Source organism: Gymnoscopelus microlampas (assembly GCF_963454915.1).
Source record: "Gymnoscopelus microlampas genome assembly, chromosome: 11".
NCBI classification, from domain to species: domain Eukaryota; kingdom Metazoa; phylum Chordata; class Actinopteri; order Myctophiformes; family Myctophidae; genus Gymnoscopelus; species Gymnoscopelus microlampas.
Genome location: NC_139948.1, coordinates 29,186,349 through 29,207,677, shown reverse-complemented (window position 1 = coordinate 29,207,677; position 21,329 = coordinate 29,186,349). Strand labels below are relative to the sequence as shown.

Genomic DNA, 21,329 nt, shown 5'->3' with positions numbered 1-21,329 from the left:
AGTAAATTATTTATTTTGATTATTGGTACCATTGTCAATCTTTCGTTTGTTTACAAAGCCTAAAAGGTGTTTCAATGTTCAATGTCAATAACGCAATTAAATCATTACATGCTGCCTTGATTTTGGGAGAGCTGAGAACTGCTACTGATATCATGTGCTGTGTGCATGTGCATGTGTTTGTGTGTACTGTGGTTGCTTAGTTGCGAAAATAGCAAATAAAATGAGAATGTAGATCCAATATGTTCAGTCTTTACGAACATTTAAAAAAATAAATTGCCTATAATGTCCAAAATAGGGACATCGGGTTGAAAGTGGTGAAGACTGTCTGAGCTCTATTAAGCACGTCTTAAATCCACGTCTTATGCGGTAATTAAGTGATAACGCCACCATCTTATGCACCTATTCAAGTTGCGCTGAACGCAAACACTTAAGGAATAAGACTCGCCAGCATATTTTACCCATGGGGGAGCATATGTTAATTAACGGCCATGCCTGCACTTTCAATGTGATGTTTCTTTCTCTTTGGTCTCACCGCTTAACGCACGGAAAATAGCACTGCGTCTTGCGCTGATCTTAAAGGGAATGGCAGCGGGTACTCTGATTGGATTGATTAAAGTAACGCCCTAACACACCCATGACTAATTCAGGGCCGTTTTACACATATCGCCTTGGTGCAGTGCGCAGATTACTGTACTGTACAAAATGGCATTGGTCACGCCTCCATGTCTTAAATTAAAGAATAAAGGTCATTACACACCGGCGATTATGCGAATATACGCAAAATTCGGACTCGTTCTGAATAAATAAAAGGCGCTTTTTCGCTTTTTCGCTCCGTGGAAGCTTGCATTGACTTTATAACGTTTTTTTAAAAAACGTATAATTTGCATGAAAAAATCCCCCCTGGTGTCTAAGGACATTGAGACCTGGCGGTACTTAAGACACGCAAAGTAGGGGCCTCTATGTTTTATAAATATTGATCCAATGAAAAGTACCAACAAGAGCTTGTAACTAAATAATGACTACTGTTAGATCAAACACAGGTTCTTTTTTTCCATTTCCTTAAAAGTAAAGGTTTTGTACATACAAGCTTTCCACCCGACAGCAAAGATATGTTTAAACAAAATTCAGTTCACACAAGAGCTCTTTGGGTGAGATGTTTTTACTTATTTGCTCAGCATTCACCAGACTGGAGTAAAGCATTGATGTTCCCACTTCTTTCCTCTGTTATACAGTACTTGACCATACCCGGTGAAGTGCGCAGGCGAAAATAGTTGCAAACGTGTGTATGTACATCGTAATGGTGAATGGCTGTGCGCAATTTGAGATCAATAGCTCCAGGCACTGAGGAGAACGGGGCAGAATTTTTTGGGGGCTCAGAGGTTTGGCCTCACAGGTTTGGTCTCAGAGGTTTGTGGAATGAAGATGATGACATCACTGGAATGTCCCCTCAATGTTGAAAATGGTATGTGTCAGAAAAGCTGCTACTGGCTCTATTGAACATGGACAGTGCAGAATGACTTGGACTTTGTAGAGAGTGTAACCCCCAAATCAACTGTTTACATCAGTGGTTTAGTGGTCTTTTTGTGCCCATGGCACACAATGGGCAGATCAAAATCTGCATTTATAGCGAAAATAGCCGATAACTGATAACACGCTGCATTATGTGTTGTGAGCTTAGATCTGCTATTTTAGCTGTTTCTGAATATTATTCTAAGTTTTCTGTCACTTATGAGTGCTCCAATTTGTTCACAGTTTTGTGCAAACATTTTATAAACAATAAAAAAAATAAACAATACAAAATAATGTACACGTTTTGCCAATAATTACATGGCCAAAATATGGACACCAATTCTCACAAACACCTAGCGGCAAAAGTTATACTGTCACTGTCGGGCAGAGACCGTATCTCCTTATTTCAACTTTTATATATTTTCTGCCGTAAATTAACGCCCTAGTTCTGGCATACAAGAGTGTCGCGCAAAAGTAGAGAAAATAGCCGAGCTTGTAGATCCGCAATTTCTGAAAAGTTTTGAATGTGAAAGTGGTTAAGTCTGTCTGTGTGTTTTATTAATATTTAACCAATGAAAAGTATTACAAGCTTGTGACAATATGAACTACACTGCATTGGTCATTGCATTGGAGCACAGGTTCTTTTTTTCAATTTCCTGAAACAGAACAGTTTTGGACAAACAAGGTTTCCGCCCAACAGCGACGACATTGCAGGTTCAACGTATGGGAGATAATTGGCTACCTCCAATAGAGGCTATGGTGTGATGTCATTTCTAGCCGGTATTAACCTGAGGTGACATCATTTCTGTTGCATAACTATACTCCTTCCTCCTCCTCACCATGCAGCAGACAGACAGATTTTATGCAGCCTCTGGTCCCCTGGAGGTGCTGAGAAACCCCTCATTATGGAAATAGTTATTATCGAAAGCTATAGCATGAGAACTATGGCATGAGACTGAATCGTTGGGGCTGTCCATAAACAAGCGCTTCCACGCCCGCTCATCCCAGGGAAACAATATTAACTTACTAAACACCGTAGTTCAGCTACCGTAGGCAGCTGCGGGCGCCATGTTTGTTCATGTTTTCCTTTCTATTGGGAAAGGTAAGCAGTGTTTTATGGCTGTCTGAACAATCTTTAAGAAACTTGAGTTAAAAACGCCCATTGTTATAATTTGTTGCCTTACAGTGTTAGTTAGTTAACTTATCTTAATTCAAAAGTACAAATTAGAAAGTGAATTTTTTTTAAATATCAATGCATTGCTGTATAACATTTTTGACATTCAAAATATTTCAATCCTATATTCAAATTGGCTACTAGGAGGGCCGGAGGGCCGGCCGGCGGACCACGCCCACGTCACTCTGACTCAGACATAACCATAAACAAACAAACCCGATACAGGTGTATCGGGTTTTGGGTTTTGGGTTTGTTTATGGTTATGTCTGAGTCAGACATAACCATAAACAAACCCAATACGCCCATATATAGGCAGTGTCACTATGACTCAGACATAACCATAAACAAACCCTATACTCCCATATATAGGCATGACATGTGACTATGACTCTGAGACATACCCATAAACAAACCCGATATGCCCATATATAGGCATATATGGAAATCTGGTTGTCCAGAGCCACAGATCCGGCATAAAAGGGACAAGGACGACAGATACAGAGATCTCCATATCACAAAAGGGACACAGACAGACGGCTACAACGGGTATTCTAACAAACCCCCAACACTATGACTCAGACATATCGGTCGGTTCGGCGCTGCGACCTATAGGTGTGAGGGCCGCGTAGCAGTCAGAACTCCTCTAGTAATAGTTAAACTAGCAGATCTTCAAGCTCACAACGCGTCACATTGCGAAACATTGTGAGCTTGTAGATCTGCTAGTTTCCACTATATTTGAAATAGTGCTTAAGTGGTTAATCTATAATGTACTTTTTCACTTCCTAGAAATGTAGTGGAGTCAAAAGTATAATATTTTTCTATCAAATGTGGAGTGAAAGTCATTGGAAGTCAGTGAAAGTCAAGTATCCAAAAATACAAATACTCAAGTAAAGTACAGACTCAAAATATTGACTTAAGTACAGTACTCAAGTAAATGTATTTTGTTACTGTCCATCACTGATGTTCACCAATATGAAACATGGTACAACGCTGGTATGGCACAGAGGACAGATGCTTGACAGCTGTGACAAGCACTGCGCTCCGAGACTGTAGTAATGTTGTAATGTGTCCTCTATGACCTCATGATACACTACAGTACTTGTGCAAAACCCAAACATGTATAAACACACACACTACAAAATTCTAATTTAACCATGACACTGTAAACATTTACCCAGCCATGCAGAGATGTGTAAACACAGAAGCACATGGTAATCTGTACTCTCATGTCCTACATGCCTACATACAAGTCTAATAACGATGCAGCGTCCCTATCCAATGTTTACCCGTCGATTTGCAAGATACTAAGGTGTGCAGATCATGAATGAAGCTGCACAAATCACAATGCAGTGTTCAGTTCGCAAACGATTCATTCAGTGCAGTGTCATTCAGTAGTGTAAGTCCGTTCCCTGCTACAGCAAGGTACAGTATACCCGGCACTGATATGTTCTGTTTTGTGACGTTGCACATGTAACGGTGTGAGTGATGATTGGTCTACTTTTGTGGGGGCATACAGGCATACAGTACAGACATACCCTGACTTCAGCCATGTCGTAAAAAGAGGGCCGTGATGGGGAAGAGAGCCAGAGCCAGAGCGAGAGAGAGAGAGAGAGAGAGAGAGAGAGAGAGAGAGAGAGAGAGAGAGAGAGAGAGAGAGAGAGAGAGAGAGAGAGAGAGAGGAGAGAGAGAATGATAGAGAGAGGCCTGACCTATATAAGAAGGAGGCTGAAATATTTATGGATGTGAGTGTCCTAATTGGCAAGCCACTGGGAGCACTGCGGCCTTCTCCTCCAATCACAGCCGGAGAAGAGGTTAACACACAGATTCGCACTCTCGCTTGCTCGCGTTGGATACATGGTCCTTGCATGGTCCGAAGGCCAGAGAGCGGCCTCTTCCCTGTGTCCCTGTCATCTCCAGCGATAGAGAGGAAGATAGCGACAGAGGGGAAGATGCCTCGTTAAGGCCGATCCGCCTTCGTTAAGGCCAATCCGCCTTCGTTAAGGCTCCAGCATTGTTAGCATCATTAACAGAGCTGTTATCATAACCACTCTCTCTGGCACATACGGACACGTGCAACCGCTCAGAGCAGCAAGTCAAACGGAGCCTAATTGGCAGGGCTTAATCCACGGCACTGGCACGCATTGCCTCGGTTCTTACTGTCTGTCCTGATGGAGACGAGATGAGATGGACACATTCTGACTTCTGCTTTAAAGCCACTGTAGGCTGGCCGGGGGAGAGGGAGAGGACATTGGTGTGTTCATGTCCCATGACTGTCCAGTTTTAGTAAATGTCCTGTATTCTTACTCCAATATACTAGAGAAACTGAGTTTTAACGGGTTGAAAACGACAGCGTGGGTGAGCATCTTGTGGTACCAAGGAACACTATTGATTTATATTACAGTATAACAAAAAACAAAACATCCAAACCATGATGTTGTTCCTGATAATCCAGAGTTTTATACAATGTATATCATGATACTGTATGATATTCCCACCACATCAAGACTTCATAGTCATTTTAAGGATTAGCAGGCAAGCTAGTTTGACACCCCATCTCTGTCTTGCTTGCGCAGAGGAAAAGAGAGCAGAAATCAATGAGCTGTGTTTACAGGGTACACAGCTGACTGTAACACTGCACGTTACATTACACACAGCCAGGCAGTAAAAACAGACGAGCTGCTTGGCAGCGCTCAGCCTGGGCAGGCTCTCGTCAAAAACAGGGTAGAGCTTAGAGCATTTACTGGCACTGTGCTCACGTCTGAGATGGAGAAAAGTGGGCCATAACGGAAATATTAAATATCGGAAGAAATGTCAAGTGAACATGAGATGGAGGTGGATGGGTGGAGCAATTAGATTTTTACTTAAGGTCATTGTCTACTAAAATAGCTTTTATACGAGTTGATACATCTCTATCTTTGATTGCTTTGATAGACCAATGTCTATCTTTGATAGACCATTTTGTTGTGCGTACACCCTTGATTTATCTGTGTGCATCCTAGCGAGATTGATACTCACGTAAGAAGTACTCAGAGGGGTCTGCTTCGTAATCCGTGTCTTCAGGAAAGTGGTCTATCTGTTTACACATCCCTTTGAAGTTTCCTGTCGGAGAAACAGAAGCAGAATGCACAGCAAGATAAGAGAGCATGTCACTAAAGAGAGAACAAGGTAGACATCAGTGAGCCGGTGCACTTCAGTTCACAAACACTCCTCATCCCCATCGACAAAATGATTTGTATGTGTATTTATCACACAACAGCACATCAGATTGACGGAAGTTGCTCCCGTCCACAATCAGATTGACGAACTTGCACTGGAAGCGATACAATGTGATCTATGGGTGCTTTTATTGTAAAGATGTAACTTTTGTCCCCCTCAAAATGTATCGTTTGTCTTTCCAAGCTGAATGGAACCCAAGTTTCCCACTGGACTATAAGTTTTACACTGTAAACTCACTGTAAAAAAAAAAAAAAACTGTATCAGCGCTGGTACTGATGATCTCTGCCTGACCAAGCCCTGGCCTGATACTTTCCAGGAAGGAGACCTAGCAGCCGACTTCTCCAGCAGCAGGTGGTGGCTTGTAAACAAGAGTGTCGCAGCTGGCAAGAGCTGGAGCTGTTCCAACGTGCTGTGCACTGGGAACCTCGTCTCTTAATGTTCATTCATTTGGCTGACACCATGCTGCCCAACTACCTACCCTGGTCCATCCAGGAGGCAGTCCACCTGGAGCCTTCTCCCTCCCTCCCAATTCCTCTTCTTACTCTTCTGTCCTCTCCCCCCTCACAACCCCCTCAAAGGGGTTTGGCATCGAGGCAAGATCACATGGCGATGGCATGACGAGGCCCTCCCCCCCTAATATAAGGCAGCCATACAGCCTGAAAAGCAGATGCCTGGGCGTATGATTGGATCAGATCACCGTTTCATTAAAGTTCCTCATCTCTTCTCCCTTCAGTGTCCCCCTAATTAGGTGAACAGGTGTTTTGTTACCATGGCACCATGGTATTGCCAGGAAGGGTCTTGGCAGGGAGGCAGGAAGAGAGCAGCGGGTGCGGTCATTACTGTGTGAACGGACCAGCAACGCAGAGAGAGCAACCACTGGTGATGACCACTCACAGATTAGAGACAGTGTCATCTGAAGAGGAAACAAAGAGCTATCAAACAGACCCACCGCTGCGCTCCCTCCTCTGGGTGCAGTGTTTGTCTTGGGAGCTACCTGTGGGCTGGCAACAGTCAGTCTGTTGGACAGCTAGTCGAGGACAACTGTATTTACTTAGATGTTTGTTTTGATTGTCCCCGACGTCATTGAGCTGAGATCCAGGAAACTGGATGGTGGACAGGAGTTTTTTCAGTAGCGGAGGTGGGTGAGTGTGGGAACCTCAGCATGAAATACCCACTAATCCTTAGTGGACAGACTCCAATGTGCTGACTCTGTCTCTCTGTGTGTGTGTGTGTGTGTGTGTGTGTGTGTGTGTGTGTGTGTGTGTGTGTGTGTGTGTGTGTGTGTGTGTGTGTGTGTGTGTGTGTGTGTGTGTGTGTGTGTGTGTGTGTGTGTGTGTGTGTGTGTGTGTGTGTGTGTGTGTGTGTGTGTGTGTATCCACACCTTTCTCTCACCTTGCCAGTTCTGGCCCATAATCAAAAAACACTCATTGATTTCCATCAACAAGCTCTGTGGCAATTAAGGAGAGAGAGAGAGAGACATGAAGAGAGAGAGGGAGAGAGAGAGAGAGAGAGAGAGAGAGAGAGAGAGAGAGAGAGAGAGAGAGAGAGAGAGAGAGTGAGAGACACACAGAGAGACAGAGAGACAGGGAGACAGAGAGAGAGAGATTTGTGCCCTGGGAATATGTTTTCCCCACCACTCCAATATATATTTTAATTCATTTTTTGGTATCTTTTGAAATGTGAATGGTTTATAGGTAGAGCTGTGCTTGTTTGAATCACCTGTAGGTCCTCTCCTCCCTCAACCACCCAGCATGACGCACTTGAGAAAGGCCTTTGATCCTCAACCACTTCAGATGTAATGTACTGTACAAACACGCCAACGCTCTTCTAGGCCAGTGCTCAAAGTGGGGACCGGGGACCCCCAGCCAGGGGTCCTTGGGGGGGTTCCATGATGCTATAATGGGCTATAATTAAAAATGAGGCGATTCTTTAAAAAAATATAAAACATATTTTTTCACAATTTTTCAAAAATAGCAGATCTACAAGCTCATAGCGCGGCACTCTGTGCCATGCTATGAGCTTGTATATCTGCTATTTTTGAATAGCCAAAGAAATCTAAAGTGACACAGATGCGTTCCAGGTCTTAATGGGTTAACCACTTTAACTTTTATGCCTTGGTACAATTAATTAAAAAAAAACACAAATCTTCTCTTCGGCGGTCCCTGGCACAAACTCTTTTCAGATGGGGCTCCATGGCCAAACATGCAAAGGTTTGAGAACCACTGCACTTGGCTGTGGATAATTGATATACTGTGTAATTATGAAGCATTTCCTACCAAAATGCCAACCAATCGCATGAAATGACCCAATTGACCAAATGAAATATAATTATTTATTCATCATAGAACACAAAAATGATGGTGCTTTTAGTTGTCAACGTTTGTCAATATGGTTGAAATTATATCAATCATAAGAATGATGTCAGACTTATTCTAGATTTGAGTTAACTTCAGCTAAACACACAGAGAAGACGGATTTTGTGTTTGACTTAGTTGGCGCCTGTTTAACTGAAAGGTGACTTGTGTTTGCATTCTGATTATGTCACATACAGTAGCCCCAATGGGGATATACTGGTAGCAGCAGTAGCAACATCATGCCATGTGTATGTATCTTGACAATGTTAAACATGTGGGTGTATAGGTTTGGTTTTACAGCTGGCCATCCTTTCCACAGTAGTGCCATTTGTAATAGCAGCTGTGGAGATTGGCCTATTGGGGGAACCACTTCAATTAGCATGCTGAAAGATTTATGTGACACTTAACCGCTCCAAACGGTCCTTTTCTTGTAAGACATGTAAACTCAGCAGGCTGGTAAATGTTTTATAATGGCATTTTCATTTCAGAGACCTCCCCATGAGAGTGTGAGAGAGCAGGGCAGGGGGGATGAGGAGACCTATTTGATCCCTGGCAGGGGAGCCACAGTTGAGCGGAAAGGTGTTGCCTCGGGCTCAGGTGTGCAGTGAGTCACAACACCTATCATTCAGATTCTACAGAGAAACACCTGTATTTAAGTAACAGCTGCAGCCTCAGCACAGATGCTGGCTGAAACCTGTGTTATACTATAGTAGTGCACAGGTGTCGCAAACCAAAAATTGGCGATCTACAAGCTCACAATGTGTCGCACGGCGACGTGTTGTGAACTTGTAGTGTATAAATCAGACTTTAGGAACTCCTTTGGGGGCTGGGTTTGAAAGCAGTCTAGGCGGGAGACTTGCATTTCCATACAGCAGCCAGTAACTGTAGCCCACTCAGCCCAGTGAACAGCATAAATCAAGCACTAATCATTTACAGAGCTGCTATCATTAAAAGAAGGAGGGGGTTACCAGGATCCCCTGCTGGGATTGACCTATCACTGAGCCCCCTTGGCAGTCCTTCTGCTGGGGGTCACCTGCAGACTTACTCAATCACCTCAATCACCACTGGCCACGATGGCCCCCCTATAGTGGGAATGAGATATGGACTAACCCATGCCCCCTATGTCCCCCATGTCCTTCTAAGCTATAAAGCACTTCATTACCACTGAGCCCAGTGAGACAGAGATCCACTCAAGACTAGTGGAGTGAAATGGAGTGGAGGGCTTGTTGAGGGGTGGAGAGTGGGGCGGGTGAGTGTTAGATTTACAGTTGCCCACCTAAACGAGTCACTATGGCACTACGGTTCATCTGGTCTCTGGATACCTCATTTTACAACACCTATTAGCATGATCCCGTTGCCATGAAGAGATTCTATCACTGGGTTTCAGAGACCTTCGTTTTATTATTATTTATTATGTAATATGTACTGTCCTTTGTAAAGAGAGCTTTTCCCTGAAAGGCTTCCCAGGTAAATTCCATAGGGCCCATTTTTTGGGGTCAGTTCCAACCAAGACAGCGCTTGTTCAATGTGGGAACTATTCCAAGGACTGGAGGTTGGCCTACTGAGAGGTAGGGATGTATAGAGATCTTTTTCTTCTTCAATACAGTTGATACCAAAACACAACTGTTGCCTCCAGGTTTTCTCTTCAAGCAATGGGAAGGAAATACCTTTATTCCCCTTCTCCCTCTCTCTCGCTCCTTGTTTTTGTGAGCAGCAAGAGCATTTTGTACAGGTTTTAAGACATCTATCTCTCTCTTCCTCTCTCTCTCTCTCTCTGCATGCCAGAGCAGAACCTCTGCCCCAAGTTCTTCCCATCACCCTGTTATAGCTCCCCCAGGAGTCCGATTTTTGCAAAACACTTTTTTTTAAATTACAAAATGCCTCAAATCATGAACACATCGTGTGATTGCCATCAAACTTTGCACGCACATTCCCACTAGTCCAAGGAAGAAATGTCACCCTACATTTTTCAAATCGACCACATGGTGGTGCTATAACAGTCCGATTCGCGTTTTTACCTATAACTGGACCACGGTGCACACACACTCCAGACCAAGGAAAAACATCTGCCCTGCATTTTTCACATCAGCCTTTTATAGCACCACCAGGCGCTGTATTTTGATTTTACTCCTACAGATTTTGACCAAACATCACGCAAATCGGTACGCATTATCTCTATTGTCGTGTGATCAAGACGGATCTGTAAAAGTTTGTGGCTTGGCAAATCTTGGCAAATCATGAACCGATTGCTGTGAAAGTCCACACATGCCTGTAAACACAAAACCATATTCTACACTCAACATATTGTGTCTGCGCAATAAGTTCATCAACATTAATCCCTCAACTTCTACAGATTCCACTCAACTCTATAGTGACTGAATTCCGAACATTGCTGACCCACAATAACCTACCTGACCTGGCGGAGACCTGTGCACAGAGGAGCACTTTTTCTAGTTTAATTTGTATTGTTTTCTTCTCAAGTTCTCACCACATTGTTTCCACACAATTTCCATTCACAGGCAGAAATTATTGAGGGAAATAATTGGGAGCATTAAAGATTTTTCTCATTTGAAATCTACCATTAATGCCCTTGTTATGTTTTTGTAGCACGCATGCTTGTGCATGAGTGTGTGTGCATGTGGGCACGTACAAATCATTGTTCTGAGCGCATATTTTAATGCGTGTGTGTGCATTTCCGGTGCATGTGTTCAGGCTTGTGGGTACCAGTGCTCCCCGTTAACACGAAAGAAATAAGCACTGCAGCTGAATGAAGAAGAGGTCAGTCTGTATGTCCAGGGAGACATCTGTGATGGCTTGCCCACACACATAACACGCACGCACGTCGCTCGCACGCGCATGCACACACGCACACACACACACACACACACACACACACACACACACACACACACACACACACACACACACACACACACACACACACACACACACACACACACACACACACACACACACACACACACACACACACACACGCACACACGCCCACAAGCCCTCCAACGGCAATCAAACACAATCACTGTTGCAGACACAGACAAAGGTTTGATGAGACACAAACATGGAGGAGTTGTGGGATTGGGGGGGGTCAAAAGCACTTGAGTGGGAGGTGCTGTTCGAGAGGTATAGAGAGCGACAGAGCAGAGGAGAGAGAAAGAGTGAGCGATGAGATAAGAGAGAGGAGATGGAGTCAGAGGAGCGGAGAGAGAGACAAAGAGCATGCGCTGTTTTGCGCCGAACTCGAACTGAGTGCCTACTTCTGACGTGCCAGTGGGCGGAATTCTCAAAAAACTTCACAGAGTGCGTCAGCAGTCAGAAACCACCCCCATGCTGACCCCCTCCACCACCACCGCCCCCACCATCACCAACCCTGCGCCCGCTTCCGTACCTATACAGCCGTTGCCATGTGGACTTCAGAACCATTTGCATTTGAAAGGGGAAAAAAAGAAAAGAACATCAGTTCCAAGTGTGGGGGTTGCCATACTGTATATGGCTATCCGGGGTGTATACTGGAACACAAGGAGCCAATGAGGTGTCTTTACTCCCCGGACATGCTGCAGCATCAGTGACACCGCAGCATATTAGTCCGCTGTGATGCTTAATTTATATGCAGAAAATATCAGATCTACAAGTTCACGTCATGATGCAACGTGTTGTGAGCGAAATGTAAATCAGGCTTTAGTAACAACACAGTGGTCCATGAGCTACAAATGAATAGGAGTCCTACTGTAGCAGCCCTTATATAACATATACAAATATTTGTTCCTGTGATGTAGCTGCATTATCACGGGGGTTATGGCATGGACCACCCGAACAATGAGATAAATTACATACAGTACATGGGGTTGTGTAACTGCAGTGAATACAAATAGCTCACTGTGTTTCTGTGCTACAATGCAGAGGCATCCTGAAACCTGTGTGTGCGTGCGCGCGTGCGTGCGTGTGTGTGTGTGTGTGTGTGTGCGTGCGTGCGTAGGTGTGTGTGTGTGTGTGTGTGTGTGTGTGTGTGTGTGTGTGTGTGTGTGTGTGTGTGTGTGTGTGTGTGTGTGTGTGTGTGTGTGTGTGTGTGTGTGTGCACGCATGTTACTGTACATTGCTGACATCTCCTTCTTAATGAACAGCACCAGTAGCAGCAGGGACAACATCTCTAATCACCTTATTCATCTTCATAATCACACCGTATTCATACTTATAATCACTATATTCATCTTAATAATGACCCTGCTGCGGTGGCATGGCTTCTCTCGCTTTATTCCTCACATGTGCACACACGCCCACACACAACACAAATATATACTTGAATTTTTCCCCAAACAAAACTTAACATAAACTTAACCATAACGTTAACCTTAACCACAGCCTAACATAAGCCTAACCTTAAGGCATGGATTAGACTTCCCTGCACGTACAGATGATGTCATCTGCGGCCTCATAGGCCAGTCATGAAGGGGGTTGCGCGTCTACACGGGAAATCACCACAACGTCTATTTCTATCACAGCAACAATCCTGGTGGTGGATATCAGGCAGGTGTGGGGAGTATGAACATTTGTGTGCCTGGCCTGCCTGCTTCAACAATGAACGCGGCTTAACCCTGAAGTCTTTTGTCGTCCATGTATTTAAGGGACACTGTCGTCCAGAACTGGTAAAGCACAGAAAAGTGGGGAGTGAGAGCAAGCTCTATTGAGGTTAAGCTGTATTCAGTTGAATGTTTGATATGTTGCTAGGTAACAGCTGCGACTACAGCTGACTTGAGTTCAGGTTTGATGTTACATTAACCATGAGGTTCTCGATCTATGCAAATAGGGAAAGAGAAAACTGGATTTGCCATGCCTAATTTATTACAGGTAAATCAGTGGAATATATGATGTCTTATTTGACTAAACAAACACTTCGATGAATAAACTGAATTACCCGAGAGGACGAGACAAACCATTACCTCACTCATTACTGACGCTCCTAAGCAGCTTGAATCTACCAGAACTTCTCAACAAGACCTAGTTTTGCCTAAAGTGTTATCAGTGCTCATCTTTATCATGCTACAACTTCCAAATATGAGTTAAATTAACACATAATAATTTTGTTCAACAACCACCCACAAGTTCCATAAGTTTAACAACAAATACGCTTTAACATAACAGCTGACCAGAAGTCACCTGTAGTTATTTGGGAGTATACGCAACTTATCGACTAACAAAAAAAACGTGTAAACCTGGTCTCTATACTGCCTCCCCCTGGTCAGCCGTGTTCCTTCCACATGTTACTTCCACCCGCCACGTCCTACCAGGGAAACTCCCCCCTGGCAGGTGGTAAGAAGCGGCTTGCTAGCTCCTCATACATTGAAGGAGGCATGAGCTCAGTTCTGGGCTCTCCCCAGTAGGCTGGCAGAGGGAGAGTAGCGCCCAGGATTACAAAGGCAATTGGCATAGGGTGAAAAAATGGGTTACAAAATTGTGGGATACACATTTTGAAAAAATGATATACGAACGTATAATCTTTTTACGTTGATTAGTTGATACAGTATATACTGTTTACTGTATACACACTAGTGTATCAACAAAAAAACGCTTCTCGATTATTCTATTCATCGAAAAAGTAATCAATAGAATAATGGCAAATAAATAAATCGAAACTTGCAGCCCTACTCTCTATTGCAGTTGTCTGATAGCTGGAGATGGAGAGCCACTGTTACAGCCCTGTGGCAGCACCATGTTAGTCCATTTACCCCTGTGATGATCTGTTGACGGAGGTACAGCGGGGATGATGGGTGGGTGGGTAGGTAAGGTTCTCCTGTGATCCAATGCCAGAAGAGACTGGAACCTGCCGGGCGGCCGGAACTTCTCCATAATTCCTGTCCCCACTGCTCCCTTGACTGTCCTCTCTTCTCAGTTTGCTGTCATTCAACCCACTTTTTATTTATAGTCTCCTCTTTTGTTTTGTTCACAGCAAAATCGTCAGTTCTAATTTATCCATTTGTAACTCAGAGAGGGTCCATTTGGTTACCTTTGTTGTACCCTCTCTGAGTTAAATCAGCACCAAGGATTTTACAGTGCATGTTAGCTTCCTTGCTCTGTAGCTTACACTCTCCCTTCATTTCACCACAGGTCTCCTTGCCGCCTGCTGCTCCTATACATAGTATCAAGTACTATATGTACTTGTGGAGTTGCAGGTAATATGGGCAAAGGCGAGACGAGCGGCAACTCCTGTGTGCTTGCAGAAAGGGCTTCAGAGAAGTCAGACAGAGTGGGAGGAATTTCTCCTGCCTGTGGACTGACTCTGTGACTTGCGCTCTCGGGGTGGCAGGCGTCATCGAGTGAGGTGAGGTCACAGGGCGGGGGTGGGTTGGAAACTACGAGGGAGAGAGGGAGGAAGGGAGGGATGAGATTTCACAGATCCAGGAACAGGGAGACATAGTGAGTCACCGTTGTCTAAGTGAAATGCGTCACCTGCCTTCTGGACAGACGGGGCGAAAGCCCTCCAGTTCTCAGAAGAGTCCCTCAGCGCACAGATGGAGGCGGGCATTCCCAGAACACTGGCCAACTAAACACTAGCACTCACTAACAGCAACAGCAACAACAACAACTGAACAACTGAACAACTCACCGCTCACCTACGCCAAATCGCCAATCACATGTAAATAATCGTGTAATCAGCTCCGCAGGAGACACTTTGGGTTGCATTTGTTCCTGATCCTGTGCTCTGCCAATTAGAGTGACGCTTCGGAATCACGTAAAATCGGATTAGGATAACATTCTGGTGTACTTTATATCAGGCTGGCTGATACAGTGGAAAGCGAATTAATCAGCATTAATTTCTGGTCTTCCGCAGAGAATGAATTTACACCAAACGACTTCTTGTATCCCAGTTACTGTAAGACAAAACTTTCTTGGGTCACCCCTGATTCATTCCTACAGTAACTACACCTTCAACACAAGCCGTAAGGAAGGCAGAAGAAACCAAGGAGAAGGGAGAAAGATGGAGAGGGACAGACAGACAGAGGGAAGGTGGAGAGAGAGAGAGAGAGAGAGAGAGAGAGAGAGAGAGAGAGAGAGAGAGAGAGAGAGAGAGAGAGAGAGAGAGACTGGGAGAGGAGAACCAGAAGTAATAGTTTGAAGTGTCCTTTGCTCCAATTTGGCCCTGGTCCTGTTCCTGTATGTGTGTCAGTGGGCAGGAGACGGAGCTCCAGGACTGGGCTGAGCAAACCGTTAGGCCTCCTTGCCATGCCGCCACGGGACCTAAACAGATCTCTCTGCAGGACTGGGCTGCCTCCTGCCTGGAGCACAGAGCCATGCTCAAACAAACCCAGCCTAATCCCTTAGCCCTGAATGAATGGACTGGCAGGGACCAGGGAAGCTTCACCCAGCAGACTTCAGAACAATACACTAGTAACAGCCTCGCAAACAACATTTTCATCAGTTGAGACTTACCGGCAGTGGTGGAAAAAGTACTCAAATGTTTTACTTAAGTAAAAGTATCAATACTACAATGTGGAAGTACTCTGTTATAAGTAAAAGTCCGGAATTAAAAATGTACTTGAGTAAAAGTACAAAAGTAATGGTATCAAAATGTACTTAAAAGTACCAAAAGTAAAAGTACTCAAATGTTTGAAATAGCAGATCTACAAGCTCACAACGCGTCGCGATGCGACGCATTGTGAGCTTGTAGAGCTTGTAGGTATAAAATAGGGCTAAAGTGGTTAATGTATGTTTCATAATATCATAACGTATATCTTAAAAGTAACTAGTTACTAAAGTTTGTAGTAAAAGTACAATATTTGCCTCTGAGATGTAGTGGAGTAGAAGTAAAAGTATTGGAAATAGGAAATAAATACCTCAAAATTGTACTTAACCCACTTAGACCTGTGGCCGATTCTAAAAACGCCTTCTATATCCTGACCTAAGTTTCCTTAAATACTTCAAATATTTATTAAACAATTACAACAAATGTATGTTGCTATATACTGTACATAACAGGAACCCCAAAAGGGGTTCCCGTCCTGAAAGGTATAGTTACAAATAGGGGTTCCTGCCCCAAAAAAGTACAGTACAGTACTTAAGTAAATGTACTTAGTTACTTTCCACCACTGCTTACCGGTACATGCAAACCTGAACTGTTTGTATTTTCCACCTCTAAAGTGAATAAGTAGGAAGGAGTTAGCTACTTCCCTACTATTTACGCAGTTCCACCAAATCAGGCCTCGACATTCTATCTAAATACAGCAGAATGAAGATCAGTACAGGCATTTAATGGAACACGGACACCCAGTACACTGAGGGATGCTACCATTATACCCACAGCAAACAGACAAGACTGGGTCTAATAACAAAAAACATTTCACTTACTACTTAGTGGAAGAATTGCTTTCCTTTATCCTTTTATATTGGCTACATAGATATACAATAATATATCGTACTGTATGTATGTATGCACATCACAGTGATGAGCTAAGCTGTAACGTGACCTTTGTGTGCTTATTACAGGTACTATTATGCTCTAACATAGAATAGCCGATATTCCATACATTGCATGTATTCCATATAGTAATGTAGTGGAGATCCCTCCACGGCATGAACATAAAAGATGATAGATTTACATATTTCCAATCAAATCTGTATGATAATACACAGTATTAGTATGTGTTATAATACCACCACCACCAGTAGTTTATATGTTAAGGAAATTCCGAATGTATTTTTATTAAGTTTCGATCCCAGGGAGACACCAATTTATCTTTTGGGTCTTGATCTGAAGAAGTCTGTGAACCAGTGTAGCAGCATCAGCGTTTGCCATGATTGGTCTACTTTTGTGGGGACCGTGAATGATGTAGCAATGTCAGCTGAGCTAGGGACACAGACACACACCTACATACAGGGTACATACATAGAGTCTGACGTGTCTGATCCTGTTAGACAGCTGGCACCTTCGGCAACAAGATGGAAAACAAGAAAGATATATTTTGAAACATGAAATATAGTCTTTTTACAGTATGAGCACAAACGGCAGGTAACCTTAACTTAGAACTAGACCATGGCTCCATGGACATGTAGCCAAGACCATGGAATGGTTCAATTTGCCAATCTGGCACTCTCTTTGCTATCTGCCTGGGTTGATTGTTCACTACAGTCCGCTAGTGATAAAGTTGTGGCTGGTGCTCACACACTGTGATGAAAACCTAAACGATTTGACCCCCCTGCCACCCTTTCATATGATTTACATTATGGTCCTGGAAATGAGCTCATGGTGTCATCAGCGCAAAATCTGCACAGTGAGCACAGTGGAACAGTGGCTGAGCATCATAAATTCACTCTTAAAACAGCTGCTCATTGATCTTATGAGTGTGCCGTACTCTTATTTAAATCAATTGGATTTCCAGCCTCCATTAATAACATTGGGAACACTTCAGGATAGATCTAAAGGGGGAGGGGGTTACTTTTACTAGCCTGCGATAAAAGATCGCAAATCAAAGGCGGTCGATGCTGCTGTTTCACTAGATTATAAAGATGACTGTATGAGCAGTGACCCACACAGCAAGGCAGAGGCAAAGCAGGAAAGATAGTGGGCTGGAAGCATATAGAAATGGGCAAGGATAGTGAGAGCATGGTTGGATATGGCTTGAGAGAGAGAGAGGGCAATAGAGTGGGGGGAATTTCAGGGATCATTTTTTAATAAAAGAGGTATTTCCCATCATAACAATTATTGATGGTAAAAGAAAAGCATAAAGCACTAACTAATGTTTGTTACCATTTAGATCAGTGTTTCACAACTTTTTTTTGGACCACTGCCCCCTATCCAATATCCAGGTCCTTTACCGCCCCCCACATCCAATTACAATGTCAACTTTATTTTTATTGTAGTAGTATCATGTCAGTATCATTTCCGTATCATGTCAGTATCATGGTCAGTACCATGGTCAGTATCATGGTCAGTAGTATCATGGTCAGTAGTATCATGGTCAGTATCATGTCTCATGGTCAGTATCATGTCTGTATCATAGTCAGTATCATGGTAAGTACCATGTCAGTATCATGGTCAGTATCATGGTCATTATCATGTCAGTATCATGGTCAGTATCATGGTCAGTATCATGTCAGTATCATGGTCAGTATCATGTCAGTATCATGATCAGCATCCTATATTAATGGTGATCAAGGCTTGTTAATTTGCCAAACTCCAGGCTTCAAAACAGGACTCCACAAACCAGTCACCAGTCACTTGGTCCACAGTGTTGGGGCATAAGCTTGTAGATCAGTTATTTGTGTTTTTTGTTTGTGTGCCCATGCCTGTTTGGTGCCGAGATGTTATGGCTTCCATTGACGTGATATGCAGCGGCAGACTGAGTCACACTTGTGCTTGTGGGGCTTTTTGGTCCAGATCGGCCGTCTTGTCTGTTACATACACTTCAGCCCTGTGCACTCTGAGAGACACCCACCCACTAGAACACGCACCTTCTTATGTACAAAAACAAACCACTGCACATATGTGCAATACTATATATATGAAGACATAGACACATCAATATGCATATCCTGGCTTAATCCACACGTACATATTACGTAGAAATATATATATATATATTCGGTTTCACCCCGTCTTTCAGCACCTTTCAGTCAGACCCCCTTAGTTAGTTACACACGAATTTCACACACCAAAAATAGCTCTACAAGCTGCAACACGTGCTGCAACAAGTTGTGAGCTCATCAGGCATTAGCCTCTGTTTGCATTGATTCAGTCTGCTCCTCGATATTGTTTTCTACCAGCACATGATATTAATCTCTCTTCTTCTCTCATATGATGACCTCATCTCCTCCTCTCTCCTTTTTTCCCCTTCTCAAAAGTGTCTGCTAAAAGTTCACTCTCACCACTGCTTGAGAGACAGATTGAGAGAGAAAGATAGCGAGAGAGAGAGGGAGAGAGAGAGAGAGAGAGGGAGAGAGAGAGAGAGAGAGAGAGAGAGAGAGAGAGAGAGAGAGAGAGAGAGAGAGAGAGAGAGAGAGAGAGAGAGAGAGAGAGAGAGGAGGAGAGATATGGAGCGATAGGAAGGGAGAGAGGGAGGGGGAGAGAGAGAGAGAGAGAGGGTTATGGTCAAACAGAGACAGGAAGAGAGAGAAAGAGAGGGAGTTGAGTCAGACAGACAGAGAGAGAGAGAGAGAGAGAGAGAAGGAGAGATAGGGAGCGATAGGGAGGGAGAGAGAGAGAGAGAGAGAGAGAGAGAGAGAGAGAGAGAGAGAGAGAGAGGCAAATGAAGTACTTGTCGTTTTGAGTGGAGAGGGAAATGGCAGATGGGGTACACACTTAATGCAGGCTTAGAGTCTAGTTGTGGACATTTTCAGCATAGTTTTTGTACTTAAATATTGAGGTGCATTTTTTTCTGCCTGCCATGCAATGTAGTAAAAACTCACTGATGTGAGGTGTAAAAGGCAAGACCAAAACCTGTTAATACATGATACTGTACTGTATGTACAGTAGTCTGGGTTTGTCAACATCAGATCATTTCAAATAATAAAGATTGTTGTGTAGGTGTGTGAGAGAGAGAAGCAGCAGAAAGACAGGGACACAGAAAGGGAGAGCTGTTATATACAGTACAAGCAGAATATGTGGCGCTTTGTGTCGAGTTATCAGCTCGCACGGCGTTGCCAGGGACGCGTTGATCAGCATGTTCAGATTCCAGTACTCAGCATTGGCCGGGTTAATGTGTGAGAACTTTGCGTCCAGTCCATATGTGGGCGTACTTGTGGATTCATGCTGACGTCGGACGGGCATGTCCAGACAAACAGATGCACAGACGCACAATGTGAACTATAAAATACATATAGGTATATATGTATTTATCATTGTTTCTATACATGACACATTCTCCTTCAGCTAAGTACTTAATACTCTCGCATCAAGAAATGATGTGAGCTGGAGTCTCATTTAATTTAATTCAAATAATTCCATCACAATCCTTGTTCGCACAAACTGCACAGCTCAGCTACACCTGAAGAGTTTTTGAAGATAAGGCCATTGAGGAGAGATAAGAAAGTCTTTGCAAAAAGACAAAACTAACAAATGGCAAACCAAAAAGGAAAGCTGTCATTTCTGATAAGTTGAAGTGTGGTAAACTGACTTATATGTTAAGATACTGATATAAAGGAAGGAGTCCAGGAAAGCATCTCACATCCACATAACAAATCTTCTGCCATCCTTGATGTGATTTAATAGCTCTTAAGTGGGAATTCTACTCTTACAAATTCATGTTTTTTTATAACTCTTACATGAGTCAAATCAATATTTGTGATCACCAACAGCTCTCAATTTCTCGAGCAAGAGAGACTCTCGTCTGTGACGTCATCAAAATACTTACCTAGAGTATATGGTGGGCCGAGGGAATGTACACACACGCGCACAAACACACACACACACACACACACACACAGCGAAACCAAAGTGATCTCAACAGAGTGTTTTCTCGTAATTTCATATCTCTCTTTCAAAAAAACTAAAGAAAAAAGCTTTTTATATTTTATTCAGTGGTGGAAATAGGCTTATGAGCCAGTAACATAACTCTCAACTCCAGAAGATCATTCTGGGTACTAGAACGGTGACCTTCTCTATTTCTGCCAATTTGTTCTCCAAAGGTGTTATATATCGACCTGACATTACAGAGCAGCAGGTAGTAGATTCTTGTCAGCGCTCCAACACAGTTGCATTTTGTCTAGCGCTACAAACTGAACAGAGCAAAGCAATAACACATCAGAATCTTAAAATGCAGTGTGAATTTATGAACACTGTTGAAAGAAATTGCTTGAAAAATAAAATAAACTAGAAAAAGTGCTCCTCGGAGCACAGGTCTCCGCCAGGTCAGGTAGGCTATTGTGGCCTCCTGGTGGCGCTATAATAGGCCAACGTGAAAAGGGTGCCATTTCTTCTTAGGCCTTGCACGACAATCGGACACTGACTGCATTCATGATTTGAGGCATTTTGTTAAAAACATGTGTTTCGCTAAATTAGACCTGTTGGTGGCGCTATAACAGGCCAATGTTAAAAGGGTGGCATTTGTTCCTCAACATAGTGTGAATGT

General features: G+C 43.5%; 1 protein-coding gene across 1 annotated transcript in view; it reads right to left on the bottom strand.

Annotated features, from left to right (window-relative positions):
* cacng2a (calcium channel, voltage-dependent, gamma subunit 2a) overlaps window positions 1-21,329 on the bottom strand; it is a gene marked incomplete at both ends in the record, with an annotated part of 99,597 nt that overhangs the window by 57,696 nt on the left and 20,572 nt on the right. Inside the window, 1 exon segment of the mRNA XM_084070706.1 lies at window positions 5,699-5,782. Within this exon segment, the coding sequence (XP_083926832.1) occupies window positions 5,699-5,782 (84 nt within the window).